This window comes from Amphiura filiformis, chromosome 14, assembly GCF_039555335.1.
Source record: "Amphiura filiformis chromosome 14, Afil_fr2py, whole genome shotgun sequence".
In the NCBI taxonomy this organism is placed as follows: Eukaryota; Metazoa; Echinodermata; class Ophiuroidea; order Amphilepidida; family Amphiuridae; genus Amphiura; species Amphiura filiformis.
This window is the reverse complement of record NC_092641.1, coordinates 42,421,339-42,442,404: the sequence shown is the minus strand read 5'-3', so window position 1 is coordinate 42,442,404 and position 21,066 is coordinate 42,421,339. Positions and strand designations below refer to the sequence as shown.

General features: G+C 36.2%; 2 protein-coding genes across 2 annotated transcripts in view; one reads left to right on the top strand and one right to left on the bottom strand.

The window, feature by feature from the left end:
• Nucleotides 1–15,088, bottom strand: part of LOC140170127 (scavenger receptor cysteine-rich domain-containing protein DMBT1-like) — a 38,230-nt gene extending 23,142 nt beyond the window's left edge. The window contains exons 1-4 of the mRNA XM_072193452.1: nucleotides 14,995–15,088; nucleotides 11,335–11,490; nucleotides 5,555–5,869; nucleotides 1,360–1,668 (exon numbers count right to left, since the gene is read on the bottom strand). Of these exons, the coding sequence (XP_072049553.1) occupies nucleotides 1,360–1,668; nucleotides 5,555–5,869; nucleotides 11,335–11,437 (727 nt within the window). The 5' untranslated portion in view covers nucleotides 11,438–11,490; nucleotides 14,995–15,088. The remainder of the gene's footprint in view (nucleotides 1–1,359; nucleotides 1,669–5,554; nucleotides 5,870–11,334; nucleotides 11,491–14,994) is intronic.
• Nucleotides 15,089–17,712: 2,624 nt separating this feature from the next.
• Nucleotides 17,713–18,186, top strand: LOC140169433 (uncharacterized). The gene has a single exon (XM_072192694.1). The coding sequence runs from the start codon at nucleotides 17,713–17,715 to the stop codon at nucleotides 18,184–18,186; it is 474 nt and encodes a 157-aa protein (XP_072048795.1).
• Nucleotides 18,187–21,066: the final 2,880 nt, after the last annotated feature.

The following is a 21,066-nucleotide window of genomic DNA, read 5'->3' as shown; positions in this document are numbered from 1 at the left end:
AGGATAAATCATGGATATCGAAGGATCATGATTATTGCACAGCACCCCCCCCCCCCCCCCCCCCCCCACACAAACATAACTAATGTTTATTTATTTATTTATTTATTTTTTTTTTTTTTTTTTTTTTATTTTTTTTTTTTTTTTTTTTTTTTTTTTTTTTTTTTTTTTTTTTTTTTTTTTTTTTTTTTTATTTTTTTTTTTTTTACTTTCCCCTTCCGTGTAAAGTTAAACTTTATAAGCCGGTTGAATCAAACTGAACAAAATTGACGTATACAATTACAATATAATACCATGACAATAATGTGTATGACGAGATCTAACTTACTAGCTGAATAAACCTCAAACCATGCATCACATACGTGATTGTACGTCAAATTGTCATATAACGTATGAGCGTGATGTATAGCATACGAGTCTTCCTCAACATCTTCCAGCCGGGATGATTAGATTGTACAAGAGATTGTACAGTCATCTACGTGTTTATACTCTAAATTGTACGTGAACATGGTCAAAGGGTGTACAGATCACCGATTTAGCATGGGGACACAAAAGGTGCTTAAAACACATTTTGAATTAGTTTTTGTCAATTTTTGATGTGAGCATCTGCAATGTGAGCGAGCGAATGAGTAAGTTAGGGTTGAGGAGGTCGGGCGGGGACATCTAGCCTATTAGTTCGAGAGGGTCATTATTCCGAAAAGGGCTAAAGTTATAGTTTCGTCAATTTACGTTAAAATTAGAGTTAAAATTAGGGTCAGGGTTATTGTTCAGTGGCGGCACTACGGGGGGGATATTTATCGTGACTCCCAAGTAAATAAATCCATGACCCATTCCTTCCGAAAAAATGACAGCCCCTAAGTTCCCTATCATCACCATCAAATTATCAAACAACATCATCGGCAGCTACTCAGTTCTGACCTTAATGCCAGTAAGAATCACATTTCGTCATCAATATGGCCAATTGCCACGCCCATTTAGCACGGAAATAATGAAATATAAGTTTTAAATCAGCTATATCTAGCTTTTCCGTTTTTTTCCCGTGATGGAAAATCCAAATAAAGAGTTTATGTTTCGGGTCAAATTATTTTCCCCTTTGCAATCAATGCCACTATTTTGCAAAATCAATTTTCCTTGTAACATGTCATTTTCGCCTATACTTTTGCGTGTGGAATTTGTGCACATCCGGGTACCTTACATCGTTGAACACGGTATGGCGACTTGTAGATGTCACGTGCGCATTTATATATGCGCATTTATATATATACCCGAAGTCCACTGGTAGAAAAGAATAAAGAAATCATTCATTGTATTTCTCTGTGGCTACATAAGTTGCAGTAAAGACTAAGCAACCAAATCACTTACCATTTTGACAAGATACCCCAGCATCTTCATGGTGTGAACAACCACGATAGTTATAGATATTGCAATCAGTCAAAGAATGTTCATTTCCGCGGCAGTAAACAGAAACATCCATATATGGTCCCAAGCGATCAGCGAAGCGAGCATAAGAACGTGCTAGAGCACCCGTAACAGGCAATCCAAGTTGACGACACACTACCATGGCACCTGCACGACCCCAATGATCATCACACACATATTTGTATTGTCCATTATAAGATATCTGCACTCTTCCTTCGTTTAAATTACTTCCACCGACAAGACGTATTGGCGCTGTAAAAATCAAGTGAAACAAAGGTTAAAGCCATATTATAACATTTGCTGAGGAAGACGTCCTCACTGAATTTTTAAAATTCCTTTTTTTACACGATTAAATTGTACTTTATTAAACCAATATACCCTGCAAAAATCAAGACTCTAGGTGCTGTAGTTTTGTCAAAATCCGAGATTTTGAATAAAACCCCGGAATCCGCGCTTTATTATTACGATATGGGATTATTAGTCGAACGCATACACGATGTTCATAACACACAGTACGTACGGCGTGCGGGACGGTGATATACACAACAAAGGGTCGTACCACAACATGACCGAAGGAGTGGTACGTTTTGGCGACATGTGCGCTGGTAGTAAATTCCAATTTTCTTTGCTTTGACGTAGTTGTTCGGCTCCAAATTAAAGGGGATATAACTGACAGTAAAAGCTAACATTTTTTGGCAAAGAAATGCTAATCTATTTTGTTTGAAAATGTTATAATATGGCTTTAAGTGACGACGGTTGGGATTAATATTAAAACTATTGATATCTATTTAAAATTAAAACCCTGCCAGCAATTGCATGGATTGGGGTTTTTACAGCAATCCCGCTTTTTTTTTTAACTGTTCATATTTTCTTTCTGTTTTTACATCACTTAATTTCGGGTGGTTTTTTTTCAGAGAACTTTTCTGCTTTAAAACAACAACAAAAAAACTAGAGCGGTTACCCATAGCTGAACCATGTGGCTTCGGCACTATATTGTGGTATGTCACTGGCATTTCGAGATAGATACCCAAAAAAAAGGAATATTTATGAAGAGTAGCACCCCCGGTGGGGAAATTATTTTTATTATATTCTGTACTTTTTATCTTTTTCATTTGACCACACTCGGGGGCATATCTTCTTGATTTGTCAAGATATGAAAAGGACCCACAATATGAATATTGACCTAGGTCTAACGAGGAGTGTCACCCCCAGTAGGAGCATTACTTTTATTCTCTTCGTTACTTTATTCTTTTTCATTTGACACCACTCGGGGTGTCATCTTCTTGAGATTTCGAAATATAAAGGACCCAAAATAGGAATAGTGACCCGGGTCTTATGAGGAGTGTCACCCCCGGTGGGGAAAATAATTTTAATACATTCTTTGCTTCTTTCTCTTTCATTTGATACCACTCAGGGGATCATACCTCGAACGTCCTCATCGACAGCATGGCAGTGCTGTATTTGTCAAGGCTGGTTCAATCACACTATGAAATCAAATCATTGAAAAAGCACTGACATCTGAAATGAACACTGAACATGCTGGGAAAAAAACGGTCTCTGTAATAACAACTAAAATAATCACTGAAACACTCACTGAAAATTTGATCATTTCAGTGGGACTAGTGAGTTTCAGTGTGATTAGTGTCCAATGTCATTTCAATAATCACACTGAAACTCACTAATCCCACTGAAATGATCAAATTTCAGTGAGTGTTTCAGTGATTATTTTAGTTGTTATTACAGAGACCGTTTTTTCAGCATGTTCAGTGTTCATTTCAGATGTCAGTGCGTTTTTCAGTGATTTGATTTCATAGTGTCATAGAAGCTACGTCCTTCTCTGCAGATGAAGACATTGAGATCTTAACCGTGGAAACGAGTAGTGTCGTAGTGACATCTGTGTATAAACCACCACCTGTTGCCTTCAAGTTCCACCAACCTGTTCCCAATGTGCACAACAAGCCTCAAATCATCATTGGGGGTATAGAGAAACCAACAAGAATGGAGAAGGGGTAGAAATGTGAATGGACACAAACCAACTCAGTCTCATTCATGACCCCAAGCTCCCTCCTTCATTCCACAGTGCACGCTGGAAACGTGGATACAATCCAGACCTCGCCATAGTGACTAGCAACATTGCAGGCATGTGCCAGAAGTTCGTAATGGATTCCATCCCACAAAGTCAACACCGTCCACTTGGTATCAAAGTAGATGCAGTCGTCAAACCAATAACAGTGCCTTTCACTCGACGCTTCAACTACAAGAAAGCCAAGTGGCAGAGTTCGACGCTTCAACTACAAGAAAGCCAAGTGGCAGAGTTTTACTGACGAGCTGGATCTGAAGGTGACACATATTAAGCCAACAGCAGGTAACTACGACCAATTCACTCAACTAGTTGGACATCCCTGGACTCTCAAAGGAAAGTTCTGAGCTTTATGAGGAATATGTCACCATGTTTTCTGACGAAACAACTTTTAAAGGAAAGAAAGTGATGGAAAGTATCTCTCGAGCGCCGCAAGACCTGGAATGCCTTGATTGAGTCAACAGACATGTCTAAGAATAGCAAGAAAGCTTGGTCGACTATTCGCAAACTCAGAGGTGACCCCAAAGCAGCCCCGCTACTGTACACTCCAAAGTTACAGTAAACCAAGTCGTACACCAACTCGGCCCTGATTAATGATCTAACTTGAAATTAAAATCGCTGTTTCGAGAAAAAGAGCTTTAAAGTTTGAACACTTGGCGTTTTTCTTTTGAATAAAATAAATTATTAAACAGATCTAATGTCTTAGAAAATATAAAAATCTCATTATTTGGTGGCATGGTGGTGATTTTAGGATGTCACCAATGGAAAGAGCGCCCTCACATTACCCATGATATGGATTTATCTCAAAATGTCCAAATTTCAAGTTAGATCGTTTTACCAAATCAGGGCCGATTTACTACTCCTGAATGGTAGAAGTGGAAAAAAGCAGAAAAAGATCAAGCTTAACCGTAAAAAGTATAACAAGGACCGTGGTTTCACAAGACCTTTCACCATGGAGGAGCTAGAAACAGGAATCTCAGTTTGCCGGTGTTTTTACAGAATGCTTCTCAGTCTCCTAGCTTCTCTTTTGATGCTCAGTGACATGTTGAACATGACCTTCACTTCTTCACTTCGTTAACTTGGATGGCTATATAGCTTAACAAAACGGGCAGTTCCCAAAAAAACTGTAAAACATGGAAATGATCGATTATTATCTTCTTTATTTAGGTGGATTGGTCTTCCCAACATGAAAAGAACGTTTCATTTCATTATTCAAATTCAATCAGTGACAGTGACTTGTGTGTAAATTCGACTTAACATTGATTACCATCCAGTGTCAGTGGGAGTAGGTAGTATAAAATTACAAAAAGATCTACAAATTACAAGTAAGTAGTGTGGCATGTTTTTTTGTTTTTTTTGCATCATGTTGTTTTTCTAACAATACATGCATAATCAAGTTTATGAAGATCCCACAATAGTTAACAATAATTACACGTAATGATGCAGTTACATAAAAAAGAGGAATAGAACAGGCCTCAAATGATCGTTGTCCTGTAATGGTCGTTAGTTCGTTAGTTCATCTAAGGATGCTTCACCCTAGAATCACTTCACTGAACTGGACTGCTTAACCCCATGAGAACTACCTGCCGATTGGCCTAAAAGAAGTTTTCATTATCAATTGGACCAATCAGCAACATTAGGGTGAAGTACCGTAAACGTTCGCCTAATGGCGCACCTGGGCTCCTTTGCTTTGGAGTAAATTTCATGTACAAATAGAGAGCTCCCTCCTCTAAAAATCCCAACAAAAATTAAGGGTATGTGCCCTTATTTGCTGGGGGATTTTTATGGGAGGGCACTTGTAGTTTGTGTCTAAAATTCCAGTACTGTGAAGGGAGCCCATAACGCCAGTAGGCGAATGTTTACGGTATTTGCAAAGCTCCATTCTGATTGGTGATTAAAGTGAAGATGTCGTGTAATTGACCAATCAGAGGCAATGTTAGATCGGCAGGTAGTGCTCAGGGGGGTAATATCTCCAATAATAATGCATAAAGAAATCAGACGTAAATTTCTCTATGGTTTCATAGGGTGCAGTAAAGACTAAGCACCCGAATCGCTTACCATTTTGACAAGATACCCCAGCATCTATATGTTGTGAACAGTCGTGATTCCTATAGACATTGCAATCGGTCAAAGAATGTTCACTTCCACTGCAGGTAACATAATATATATTTGGTCTCAAGCGATCACCAAACTCAAGGTACGAATTTGATACAGCACCCGTAACAGGCAATCCAAGTTGACGACACACTACCATGGCTTCTTCGACACTCCATTCGGCATCATAACACACATAATTATATTGGCCATTGTAATATATCTGCAGTCTTCCTTTGTTTAAGTCACTTCCACCGACAAGACGTACATGTATTGGCGCTGTCAAAATCAATTGAAATAAGGGGTTAGTGACGATGGTTGGTTTTAATATTAAACAGTTGGTATTTTTACATCACTTATATTTTGTTTGTTTTTTCACAAAACTTTTCTGATATAAAACAAAAAAAAACATTTTAAAAAGTCTTCTAGCTACTTTTTTGATGGTCAGTGATACGTACGAGGTTCGGTCAGTATGTAATAAGAGTTGACTTGGATTGTTTTCATGGCATTTCTCAATGATCACATAAACACTGTACCTTTGTCTTTCAAACAACAGATGTAAAAATTATATCACACACATGATTACGTAACAGCATTAGCATAAAATCAATGGTCTAGGGACCGCACTGCCAAATCACGCAAAAAGGCGTAAAAATTATATCACACACATGATTACGTAACAGCATTAGCATCAAATCAATAGTCTAGGGACACTGCCAAAGCACGCAAAAAAGCTAAGACTTAAATTACAGCAAAGGCACGGCTTTAAAATGTCCAAGAACAGCAAAAGTACAAAGTTCATATGGCTATAAAATACAGGAATAACTACTAAGACCTAAGTTTGCTATTGGTAAAATATGAGACTTGCCATTAAACTTTGCTGGAAATGGGACGCCTGGGAACTTCAACAACCTTTAGGGCTTGAATGGAAGCAACATTATTCTGCAAAATTGGCGAAAATGCAAAAGCAGTTATTACAAATGACATTAATTATCTCCAAAAGGATCCAGATCTAGAATATAATGACTGGTCAAGTGTGCGAGCTAGTACTCAGTACTATGATAACTGGTGCAAATCAAACAAAAATCTGGGCATGCGTAGGTGGGGCCTAAAATATTACAAAATGCTGTGAAAATTTTAATTTAAATATTCCTATGATTTTTTTATGGATGATCTCATCCTCATATAAATTATACTTGAGAATATGTAATATTTCGTGCGTATTACATGGAGGACGAACCTTAGTTTTCCTTTATTTCATATTATTTGCTCAACTATACTTACTGATTAAGGGATCTAAAATGAGCGTTTATTGCGTTTCGACAGTATTTTTTGTGGGACATGAGAGCACCTCGGACCTATCGAATTGTATTCTGAATACGAAGCATGTCTTTCTGATATCAAATAATTTTCAATTTTTGAAAATCACAATATAATACAAATTTTATGACAAATTATAAAAATTTGATATTTTTCAAATTTTTGATATATAACAGTCCTCGAAGTAAATTCTATAAATCTAATGATATATTCTTAAAGTGTATGTAGCAGGGAGGAAAAGCCGACGGTCAATTGAAAATTTTAATCTTTCATATTGAAGATATGAATTTTTTAACAAAAAAAAACTAATAATATTTTGGTGTTTTGGGAAAAAAAATCCATATCTTCAATACGAAAGGTCAAAATTTTCAATTGATCGTCGGCTTTTCATCCCACCTACATACACTTTAAAATAAATCATCAGATTTATAAAGTTTACTTCATGTACTGTTAAATATCAAAAATATCAATTTTAATGATTTGCCATAAAATGTGTATTAAATTGCGAATTTCAAAAAATCAAAATTATTTGATATCAGAATGACATTCTTCGTATTCAGAATGCAATTCGATATGTCTGATGTGCTCTGATGTCCCAAAATAAATACTGTACAAACGTTCATACCCCAGCCCTTAACCAGTTCGGCAATTAAGTTTAAAGGCCCGGTCACACTATGACGGACGATAAGCAACGAAAGGTGACGAACGTGAAAATCACAAAATGTTGACGGCAAAGCGACGACAAAAAGAGAAAAAACGACCTTTAGCGACAACACGACGGCAAGGGACGAAATGCTGCGGCAGGAAACGGAGACTAGCGACCAAATCCGGACGTTGTCTGGGCGATGAGTGACGACGTCTCGACGGAGCCCGACAACAGACAGCTGGCAGCGGATTTGCTTGCGGCAAGGAACGGCAGCTGACGGTGGATTGCGGTGATGATGACGTGACTCAGCAGCCAACATCAAAGCCTGTGTGTGTGCGGGTCGTATAGTCACCTTTAGCGTTCCCACTCTTCACAACGTTCTGATCAAATATCAATATTTCAAAATTTTAGGGGCCTGAACTTTCGATCCTAGCAGGATCTTTATCAAAGGCAGAGTGACAAGACAACACACAAACATGCATATATATATATATATATATATATATATATATATATATATAGGGACATGGACATAAAGGAAAAGGAAATTAGCAAATATCAATATCAATAATAATCAAAAATATTAACATCAATATCAACAATAATCAAAAATAGTAAAACCAATATCAATAATAATCCAAACTATTAATATCTATTTCAATAATAATCAAAAATATCAACATCACTATCAATACTATCAAAAATTACAGATATCAATAATGATAATAAAAAAATTATATAAATATCAATAATAATCAAAAATAGTAAAAGCAATATTAATAATAATCTAAACTATTAATATCTATATCAATAATAATAAAAAATATTAATATCGATATCAATAATAATAAAAAATATTACACATATCAATAATATTCAAAAATATTACACATATCAATAATAATCAAAACTATTAATATCTTTATCAATAATAATCAAAAATATTACCATCAATATACTATTAATCAAAAATATTACACATATCAATAATAATATTAAAAAAACACTATATATATCAATAATAATCAAAAATAGTAAAATCAATATAAATAATAATCAAAACTTTTAATATCTATATCAATAATAATCAAAAATATTAACATCAATATCAATTATTATAATCAAAGATATTAATATCAATATCAATTAGGCCTATTATAATCAAAGATATTAATATCAATATCAAAAATAATCAAAAAAATTAATATAAATATCAATAGGAATCAAAATATGAAAATCAATATTAATAATAATCCAAACTATTATATCAATATCAATATATCAATAATGATCAAAAATATTATCATCAATATCAATAATAATAAAAATGTTAATATCAGTATCAATAATAATCAAAAATATTAACATCAATATCAATAACAATATCAATAATAATCAGAAATATTAATATTTTGATTATTATTGATATTATTTTCTTTATATGAACTTTAAAATTGCATCGTGCCGGGTAGTCTATTGAAATCGAGGTGACGTTTACCAACGACTACCAACGAAATTGTGACGACCTCAAAACGACTAGACACAGCTTCGCACGGCATGGAAACGTCAAAGAAATGAGGGTTGCGGTCTCCAACGAAATCTGAACGGAATCACAACTGATTCTTTTGCCGTCACAAAATTTTCAACATGTTGAAAATTTGCTGACGAACGCGACGAATAATTGCGGCCGTCTGCGGTCGCTAACGATTCGTCAGCGACAACTAACGGCAGCACACGGTGAGTGACGATAAATTCAAAATTGCAATTCGCAGCTTAACGTCGCTTGCCGTTCACCCCTACTCGTCATAGTGTGACCGGGCCTTTAAGGCCCGGTCACACTATGACGGACGATAAGCAACGAAAGGTGACGAACGTGAAAATCACAAAATGTTGACGGCAAAGCAACGACAAAAAGAGAAAAAACAAGATTCGCTGATGAGTGGGAACGACCTTTAGCGACAACACGACGGCAAGGGACGAAAGGCTGCGGCAGGAAACGGAGACTAGCGACCAAAACCGGACGTTGTCTGGGCGGTGAGTGACGAAGTCTTGACGGAGCCCGACAACAAGCAACGAGGTCAGACGGCTGGCAGCGGATTTGCTTGCGGCAAGGAACGGCAGCTGACGGTGGATTGCGGTGATGATGACGTGACTCAGCAGCCGACATCAAAGCCTGTGTGTGTGCGGGTCGTATAATAGTCCCCTTTGGCGTTCCCACTCTTCACAACGTTCGGATCATCCACTCAAAAATATCAATATCAATAATAATCAAAAATATTAACATCAATATCAACACTTATCAAAAATGGTCAAATCGATATCAATAATAATCCAAACTATTAGCATCTATATCAATAATAATCAGGATTATTAACATCAATATCAATAATAATCAAAAATATTACACATATCAATAATAATCAAAAATAGTAAAAATTAATATCAATAATAATCCAAACTATTAATATCTATATCAATAATATATCAATAATAAAATATTAACATAAATATCAATTATTATAATCAAAGATATAATAATAACAAATACTACACATATCAAAAATAATCAAAAAAATTAATATAAATATCAATAGGAATCAAAATATTAAAATCAATATTAACAATAATCCAAACTATTATATCAATATCAATATATCAATAATTATCAAAATATTATCATCAATATCAATAATAATAAAAATGTTAATATCAGTATCAATAATAATCACAAATATTAACATCAATATCAATATCAATAATAATCAGAAATATTAATATTTTTGATTATTATTGATATTATCTTCTTTTTATATGAACTTTAAAATTGCATCGTGCCGGGTAGTCTATTGAAATCGAACTGACGTCAATAAAACGTCAAACATCGCACAAAAAGACTTGATTAGAATTTACAGTCACTCATCGTGAGTTGCCGTTAGTTGTCGCTGAGAATCCGTTAGCGACCGCAGACGGCCGAAATTATTCGTCGGAAAATTTTCAACATGTTGAAAATTTTGTGACGACAAAAAAGTAGTTGTGATTCCGTTCAAATTTCGTTGGAGACCGCAACCCTCATTTCTTTGACGTTTCCATACCGTGCGAAGCCGTCTCTAGTCGTTTTGAGGTCGTCACAATTTCGTTGGTAGTCGTTGTCAACGAACATAAAAAAGACTTGATTAATTTCTACAATCCTACAAATGCATATATCTATTTCATGAATCGCACAAAAAGTTTAAAATCGTTGACCATCGTTTAAAAATCGTAACCCATCGCAGACCACCGTTTAAATACCGCAGGTACTTGCAAACGATACTCGCAAACAATATCCGTCACTCTCCGGACAAAAAGTCACTGTCGCACCAAGATCGTTACAATTTCGTTGCTTGCCGCAACGTGTCGTCAGGGTTCGAGATGTGACGTCGCTTGCCGTTGTTTATTCGTCAATGGTCGTTGACAACGACTACCAACGAAATTACGACTAGAGACGGCTTCGCACGGTATGGAAACGTCAAAGAAATGAGGGTTGCGGTCTCCAACGAAATTTGAACGGAATCACAAATACCTTTTTGTCGTCACAAAATTTTCAACATGTTGAAAATTTCCCGACGAATAATTTCGGCCGTCTGCGGTCGCTGACGGATTCGTCAGCGACAACTAACGGCAACCCACGATGAGTGGCGGTAAATTCAAAATTGCAATTCGCAGCTTAACGTCGCTTGCCGTTCACCCCTATTCGTCACAGTGTGACCGGGCCTTTAAGTACTAACCCTATCCTGCTTACCTTTTTCTCTACATAGTACATGTACCTGTATTTCAAATACGATCACAATGAGGACAAGAAGACAAAGGTTCTGTGCATATCTTCTGCTGATCGCATGAGACATCTCTATAACAAATGCACACTACATATTTTGATGTACACGCTAGACAGAAATATCTGGAAAGAATGACACAAAGATTTTCTGTAAAAATATTTAGAGACGTAAGACATCGTCTGAGGTAATTTTTTTTTTTTTATTTGGGTAATTTGATCCCAAAAAACCATATAAAGTTATACTGAAAGCCATAATCCGTGGAAAAGTTCGGGTAATGAGCAAATATTTGTGATTTGGGTGGCCATTTTGAATTGTTGAAATTTAGAGACATCGTCTGAGGTAATTTTTTTAACAGATTTGGATTCTGCGTTAAATTTGGCCATAGAAACCACTAGTTTTATATCACTTTTCAGAAAAATGTCAAAACTCTAATTAAATACTATGGGGGAATATATTATTGAATATGTAACCTATGCAATTGACAAAATGAGATTATTGATTTAAAACAATGCTTACCCTATAAACTTTCTTTTGCTTTAAATTTGATTCAAATCGGACGTCCCTTCACAATGTTACAATAAAATTTTGTGCAAAAGGTTCGCAAAAAAGTTTCTTACGTATTTATTATGTATGAATTCGTTTGTATTCTACAGCCTGTCTCAAAAAAAATTGTGCAAGTGAAATGCGCCCTCTTTGGAAAAAAGAAAATACTGTTGTGACACGATGCTTACATCATCGTCAAGGGCACAGTCTAAGTCTTAGCTCTCAAGTGCCGTTTGTTCTGTTCAATTTACTGGTTTTAATCTCGAGATCTTGTTAACAACGAAAGGATAAAATCACAATTATGCCACTTTTACTAGGGAAGAGGGCTGTTACATGTAAATCAATATTAGCATCAAGTTTATTAAGGGTTCGTTCGTGAAATCAAAAGAATGCATCGATTACACAACAATACAAATTTGACTGTTTTATCATGATACAGGTATAATAATAGTTCTCTTTTTCCGCTTAAAACAGATTAAAAGATAAATAAATATTTCACATTCTGCTGTAAAATTAAATACATGTACATGTCAATGATTTTATTTATCTCGATGGTAAAATTTTCTCGTTGTCACTCAAGACATGTTTAAAGACAAACAAAATAATATTGCACACACTGTTGTAAAATCAAAATCATGTCACGAAATATTATACATCGTATATGTTTAAAAAAAATTTCATCAAATCTGAAGTACAAATTATAATATTTCAGAGTGTGCAGCAGCTGAATCTGACATTGCTTGAAATCAACAGTTTAGGCCATTTTACAGCATGATGCAGTCATGTCTACAGTAGAATTCACCACGACCTTTGCAGGACTTAAACCCCATTGAGCTATTAAACCAAGATATCACTAATTGAAAACAGCTCAACTATGTTACATCAGATCTTCTCTGCTTAAATCCACACTACACATGTTTCTGTTTTACCTGTGCAATCAACAATGAGCTGGTATTATAGTTTCAGTTGGGTGAACGATTATAAAGCAAACGCAAGGTAACAATTCTGTGTGGGCCTTTGTTTACGAAATGAGACAATAGTGTGCATATTGTTAATATCCTAATTATCCTAATAAGCCATACACTGATATCCAAATTAGTCATAAAAATATATTCAAATTATCTCAAATATCCTAATTATCCTAATTAGCCATACACTTGATATCCAAATTAGCCATAAAAATATATCCAAATTATCTCAAATATCCAAATTATTCTAATTAGCAATAATAATATCCATTTTTTTCTAAAATATCATAATATCTGAAATATAAAATATCTACTATAGCCTTGATTATATCCAAATTAATATCCAAATATCTAAAATATCAATATAAGTGATTATCCATAATATCCTTTAAAGCCATGTAGGCTTACGATCTTATTATATTGGTCTTTTTTCCAAACCTGATTTATTGGCATGTTTGTAATGTTTACACATGTCCCAACTTGCACCTAAATGGAATTGGTCAAATTTGTTGTCTGTTTAGGTCAACAGAGCAAAGTTTGACATAAAGTCATATTTTTTTTTATTATGACTTTATGTCCTCCCATAAAACTGCATGCTAAATGGCCAAAATAACCAGTGGGATTTATTTCACTTTACCGTTATTTCAGTTTGAAATTGAAATTGACAGCAACCCTTCCCAACAGTTATAACTAATATTATTTCAACATTATTTTTGAATAAAGAATAACAAAATTGAAAGTTGGCGGAAATCGTACATGATGGCTTGAATAATATCCTATTAATAATCCTATAATTATCTGACATATCTAAATATCCAATGCTAATAGATTTAATTATGTCAGGATAAATTAGTTATCACGATGCCGTCGGCCCGACGTAGGCGACTGGTCGGCGAAGTCGGCAAGGGGTCGGGGTCCTGCTGAAGTAGTCGGGCGGACATCGGCCCTACGTCACCTGCTGACTTCGGCCTGCTGACTTTGGGGCGACGTCGGGTTGAGGTCGGCCCTACGTCACTAAGTGAATGTCGGCCCGCTGACTTTGGGGCGACGTCGGGTTGAGGTCGGTGAAATTCATCAAATCTTTGATGTTGGGCCAATGTTATTAATCCATCCATTGACCAAATTTTTTTTTTTTACATGTATATTACTTTATAAAGAAAACAAATCAACAAATTTAGTAAATGTTATCAATATTTACAGTAAATTTGATCAATATCCTTTAAATAATACACTTTAGCAGGTTTAGCCATCAAAATATTGCTCAAATTAACTTAAAACACTTCATCAAATATAGAAACCCAGGTAGCTCAGGCGGTAGAGCACCAGATTTATAAACATAAGGTCCCTGGTTCGAATCCCGGTAGGTCCATTAAGGTAAGTGACTTGTGTAAATTAATCTAGGAAATTTGTGTTCGTTGTAAAATAGAGAGTAGGTAAGTGTAAGACTCGGTGTAAGCAGAGTATACGCTATTAAATAATTTTTATGATTTTTCGTCTCATTGGGCTAACTTGCCAATCGTTGGATCGACGTTGGATAATGGTTGGTCCAACGTAGTTCCAAGGTCGGGCCGACGTTGTTGGAGTCGGGTTAGGGTCGGTACCGGCTTTTAAACAGTCGGCATTACGTCGGTCGGTGGTCGAACCGAAGTCGGACCGACCTCGTCGGCAGGACATATACCCAATGAGCAGCCGACATCTGAGCCGACGTTCAGCCACCGTCCATGGCGACCAATACCCGACGTCGGGCCAATCTCTTTGTGTTATCAGGGTATATTTAATCCCGCACTTTTATGTTTTCGTGCTGCATGTCCCTTTAAAGTTACCATAAAATTATCTTTTGCATTAGGGAAATGAATTTGGAGAAAACCTTCTGACAATAACATACTATGCTGAGCCATCCGCCTGGGTGGCTCACGCTCCAGTAATTTCAGATGATTGAGCTCAGTAATAGTACATCAAATAATGTCTTCCAATTCATGAAAACAAATAGATAATCAGCTTATCAGATTAAAAGCTTAGAGGTAAGGTATGGCTGCTCAGCGAGTGTTTGTAATTATCAGAAGGTTTTCTCCAAATTCTTTCTCTAATGGATTATCGGCAATATATTATACACACCTTTCCAAAATGATGCCTTTTAGTGTAGACTGCAGTAATGTCATTGAGCTTCCCGGGATGAGCTATAGCTATAAAGCATTCATCAATGCATACGCGCAATGTTCATGTTATCAGTGACCTTAGCTATACACTTGCAGTCTCATGTCGTGCGTCATCTCATGAATAATAATGAGCATTGAAACAAAATTTGGATTATTCCTCGCACCACCGGGAGGCGCGAGGTCCGGGCGCGAGGTATTGTGTTTACCTTTGAAGCGACCATGGGGAATTAAAGAAAAGCCTGAATAAAGTAAATTTTATTTACCTTAATTTATATATTTATGACACTTTCATCAAAAACAAATAATTCAAACGATGATAGTGTGTATAAAATATGAAAAATATAAAATGCCACTATTTTCAGAGAAAATGGTGATAGTTTCTTTTCTGGATAGAGGTTAATTTGTCTTGGTCCCAGCCGGTTTTTGCAGTCACTAAAATGATTTGTTTGATCGGGGTGTCATAGTGGGTCTAGAGGGTCATGGTGGGTTAAGAGGTGTCGGTATTACAGTGGGTCCCGGCCCCCAACTCAACACAAAAGTTGACAACCATGAGAGTTATACCAAATCTTTCAAAGGCCCCCTTTGCGATGATTTTTCATCAAATTTACCCCATTTTTCATGCACAATCGACGACAAAATTTGGCCAAAAACAAACCCTTTTTGTAGTTTTTAATGACCAAAATTTCAAACACGCCTTTTCAATGATTAGAATTTCAAACACCCCTTATCAATGACACAAAATATAAACATAAAATTTCTGGATTTTCTGAAGTACCCCTTTATCCAAACTTCGTGGACAGTGCAAATTAAATACCCCTATTTTGCTGATTTCACTGTCAAATTTCACGGACAGTGCAAATTAAATACCCCCTATTCTGCCAATTTCGCGGTCCTTGCTACTAAAATAACCCCTTTTCTGCGCAATTTGGTAATACTCTCATGGTTGTCAACTTTTGTGTTGAGTTGGGGCCGTGTAGTTTAGATTCAATCTATAGTTCTTTTTTACTTCAGTGGTCAAAGCCTAATATGGTTGGTCAAGAGTGACATGGTAGGTCAACATGGTCAAAGGGTTTTATGATGGGTCAATGGTGTCTCAGACCCACAGGATGGTATGGTATCAAATGAATGAGAAAGAATAAGAAATACAATTTAAAAAAAATTAAAAAAACACTTGGGGGTCGTATAGACCAGGTTAAAACTGAGCTAAGTACCACTTGGAGAACAAGAAATTCTCATATGGTTTATCTGGACCAGTTTTGCATGGGGAACAAGAATTTCTCGGGTAAAAAGCCTGTAACCTGAGAACTTTTCCGTGAGGGCGCTTTTTTCAAAATGGCCGCCAAAATCCAATATATATGGTTAAATTAGTCACTTTAGGGCATATTTAACCAGATTTTGATTTTATTGATAGCAATAATGTACTACTAAGTCAGGTTATTAATATGAAGGTAACAGGAGGTCACAGCTGAGGGTGCTTTTTCAAAATGGCCGTCAAAATCAATGAAAAACATATATATGATTGAATTAGTCACTTTAGAGGCATATTTAACCAGATTTTGGATTTTTATTGATAGCAATAATGTACTACTAAGACAGGTTATTAATATGAAGGTAACAGGAGGTCACAGCTGAGGGCGCTTTTTTCAAAATGGCCGCCAAATCAATGAAAAGCATATATATTGTTGAATTAGTCACTTAAAAGGGCATGATCCCCCCCACTTTTCTCAAAAAAGTTGAGATTTTTATATCACTGGAAACCTCTGGCTACATAATGTTTATGTACAAAATATTTCTTGCAGATTAATTCGTTTAGCAAAGATATCGTGAAATTTGAATTTCGTTCTGGTGCACCAGAACGAAATTACAACACATTGTCTATGGCGCAGTGTAATACATATAATCATGCATAGCTCGCAAACGCACAATCGGAATCAACTGAAATTTTGGAAATAAGCTTTTTTCGTGGATATCTACTGAAAAATGTCATTAAAAGAGGATGCTAGGATCACGAAATACTCCTTTAAGTGGTATACTTCATCAGATTTTGGATGTTGTTATTGATAGCGGTATTAAAGCATTACTAGGTTAGATATGAAGGTAATGGGATGTCACATGCGAGGGTGCTTTTTTTTTTCAAAATGGCCGACAAAATTGAAGGAAAGTATGATATCAACGAAAAAGCGTCAGGAAATGTTACTTAAGTAGAAAAAAAATAGTTGTCTTTGACTTTTTGAACATATAATGAAGTACTTCAGGGTGGTAAAAGTAGATTCTGATTTAAAATGGCGGCAATGGCGACTACCAGAATTGCCTTTATGTATTAAAGAAGATCCCAAAAGCAACTTGTAAACTAGAATGCCGCAAAAGTCATGAAAGTGTTGATTACAGTGTTATAAAGTGTCCATTTGTGCATGGTTTCAATGATGCATTTCTCTTTGTTTTAATCCTCAGGATCACTCAAATCGCTATTTTCTGAAAAGTCTTCATAGTTATTCTCTACCAATAGTTCTTGGACGTCCTCAGGCGCGCATTACCGTTTCAACCCATTTAGGTTCCATGTTTTCGTTCCACCCATTGTCAACAATGATTCCACCATTGTATACAGTGACATCTGCTGCTCTCGACTCTCTTGCAATTGAATTTGCGCTAAGGATATGAAGCGCCAGCGCCTGCTTGCATGGTGGTAGTAAGGATATATCTGCAATCTTTTTATCTTGCCCAACTAATTGTCACCAATGATGATATTGCCAGAAGCTTGGACGAAAGAGGGCAGACAGACCTTATCTTGCTTGATTTTGAAAAAGCATTTGATAAGGTGTCCCGTCATCGTTTGCTGATGAAAGCAGAGTATTATGGTATCAGAGGAACAACCTTGGAGTGGATTTCGGACTTTCTCACAAATAGAACCCAACAAGTAATGGTTGATGGCCAGTTCAGCACTGAAGTGGAAGTGACTTCTGGTGTACCCAAGGCAGCCGGGCCGTTGTTGTTTGTAATATTTATTAATGACCTACTAGCCTGCATCAAGAACTCCTCGGTTCGACTCTTTGCAGATGACTGCATCTTGTATACAAGAATTACATCACACGAGGACAGTCTGCAACTGCAAGTAAAAGACTTGGATAATCTGCAGGAGTGGGAACAACAATGAAATTCCATCCATCAAAATGCCAAGTCATCCATATCAGAAATAGGAAAAATCCCCTCCAGAGCTTGTACTCTATTAATGGCCACACACTTGAGGAAGTTGATTCTGCCAGGTATATGGGCGTCCACATTGACTCCAAACTCAGTTTCAACACCCATATCGACAGCATCTTTAAGAAAGCCAACTCCGCCCGTGCATTTCTCAGTCGCAATTTCAGTCACTGCATACGCAAGACCAAAGAAGTAACATACACCACTTATGTCAGCCTATAGTTGAATATGCAGCACCTGTCTGGGATCCCCATACCCAAAAGAATATAAAGAGACTTGATCAAGTCCAGCGCAGGTGTGCTCGCTATGTCACCAGTGACTATGACAGGAGGAGCAATGTGTCTGCTATTCTGCAAAACCTCCAGTGGCAATCTCTACAAGCCAGACGGCAACAGAGCCGGGTACTGATGATGTATCGCATCAGATATAACCTTGTGGACATCCAGTGGAACCAGTACCTTACCCAATCTGTGACAAACACCAGAGGCCATGATTCCAGATTCCAGCTTCAGCACTGCAACACCCAGGTCTACCTGCACTCTTTCTTTCAGATAACAGCCAAGGACTGGAACCTTCTTCAGACAGATCCAGCCATCTCACCGTCCCTCAACGCTCTGCATTGGGGGGCTCCGCAGCACTAATATTCCTCCACCGAGTGCTGATTTTTATCACACATCGCACTGTACATATTTTGCACTGCTGTTTTTGAAGCTGCGTTCCTGATCCTTTGTACATACGCAACTTGAAGTGTGCCTGTCATCATTGATGTTACACTTACCGTGGAAGAAGAAAAGAAGAAGAAGATATCTTTGATCAAAAGTTTTTAAAAGAGAAAAAGATTGCAGATATATTCTTACTACCACCATGTAAGCAGGCGCTGACGCTTCATATATCCTTAGCGCAAATTTCATTGCAAGAGAGTGGAGAGCAGCAGATGTCACTGTATACGATGGTGGAAACAACGTCCAAGAACTATTGGTAGAGAATGACTATGAAGATTTTTCAGAAAATAGCGATTTGAGTGATCCTGAGAATTAAAAACAATGCATCAGTGAAACCAAGCACAAACGGAACAACACTTTTGCATCATTCTAGTTTACAGGTTGAGGTCTTCTTTAATACATAAAGGCAATTCTGGTAGTCATCATTGCCGCCATTTTAAATCAGAATCTATCTTTACCACCATGAAGTACTTCATTATAAATTCAAAAAGTCAAAGACAACTATTACTTTTTTTGGTGATGCTTTTTTTGATATCATACTTTCCTTCAATTTTGTCAGCCATTTTGAAAAAAGCACCCTCGCCTGTGACATCCTATTACCTTCGTATTAATAATCTGACCTAGTAATGTTTTACCGCTGTCAATAACGACATCCAAAATCTGATGAAGTATACAACTTAAGTGACTAATTTAACAATATATATGCTTTTCATTGATTTTGGCGGCCATTTTGAAAAATGCGCCCTCAGCTGTGACCTCCTGTTACCTTCATATTAATAACCAGACTTAGTAGTATATTACTGCTATCAATAAAAATCCAAAATGTGGTTAAATATGCCCTAAAGTGACCAATTTAACCATATATATGTTTTTTATTGATTTTGGCGGCCATTTTGAAAAAAGCGCCCTCAGCTGGGACCTCCTGTTACCTCCATATTAATAACTTGACTTAGTAGTACATTATTGCTATCAATAAAATTCAAAATCTGGTTAAATATGCCCTAAAGTGACTAATTTAACCATATATATTGGATTTTGGCGGCCATTTTGAAAAAAAAGCGCCCTCACGGAAAAGTTCTCAGGTTACGGGCTTTTTACCCAAGAAATTCTTGTTCCCCATGCAAAACTGGTCCAGATAAACCATATGAGAATTTCTTGTTCTCCAAGTGGTACTTAGCTCAGTTTTTAACCTGGTCTAGTACACATATACGTAATGGGAGAAATCGTAAAATTTGGGTCCCTATTTTCAGGGTTACTCGTATATATTATACGTCAAATTGAAAAAAAAAAAAAAAAGTTATAAACATATTGATCAAATTCCCTTTTTTTTTATATCTGATGAAGTATTTTTAATAACTAAACCTGCTAAAGTGCATCTTTTGAGGGATAGGCCTATTGATCAAATTTACTGTAAATATTAATAACATTTACTATCCAGGGTGTCCCAGAAAAAATTACCGAGTGAATAAAATTGAACATAAGTCGAGAAATAGACATCAGAATCAGAAAATGTTAAATGTAACGCATAGCCCATTTTATTGTGCATATTACATACGAAAATTTTATTTGATTCGGTTGACTGGTTACGAAGAAATTAACAATTACATAATGCACGCATCAATGCAGTTCATTCCAAGTTTGATCAACAGGCGCTTTTTTCATACTCGCTCACCGCTTCCTTTTAAGGAAGCGGTGTTTTATTCATGTTTTGAAAACATGAATAACATAACACATAACACTTTTAACATATAACACTTAAAAGTGTTATGTGTTATGTTATTCATGTTTTCACTGAAGATGAATTTCAGTTTGTCCAAGAAAACTTTGATATCTGCAATAATTGGAAGCTTTCCAACTTTAATTCTTTAGGTTGTGCAAAAATGTTATAGGCCTATCTTAACTTTCCAAAGAACATGAAATGAGAATAGCAATGATCAAGGGCTTACAGCATTACGTGTGATTTTGATACCACGCTACATTAATGCTGAAGTTTTAGGCTTTGCAATTATTCCAAAAAACATTATTGTGTGAGAAATTTTTAAGCCACCTGGCATTCTTTATGCAATAATTCTTTTTGCAACATTTATATCAACATTAACGAAAAAAAGATA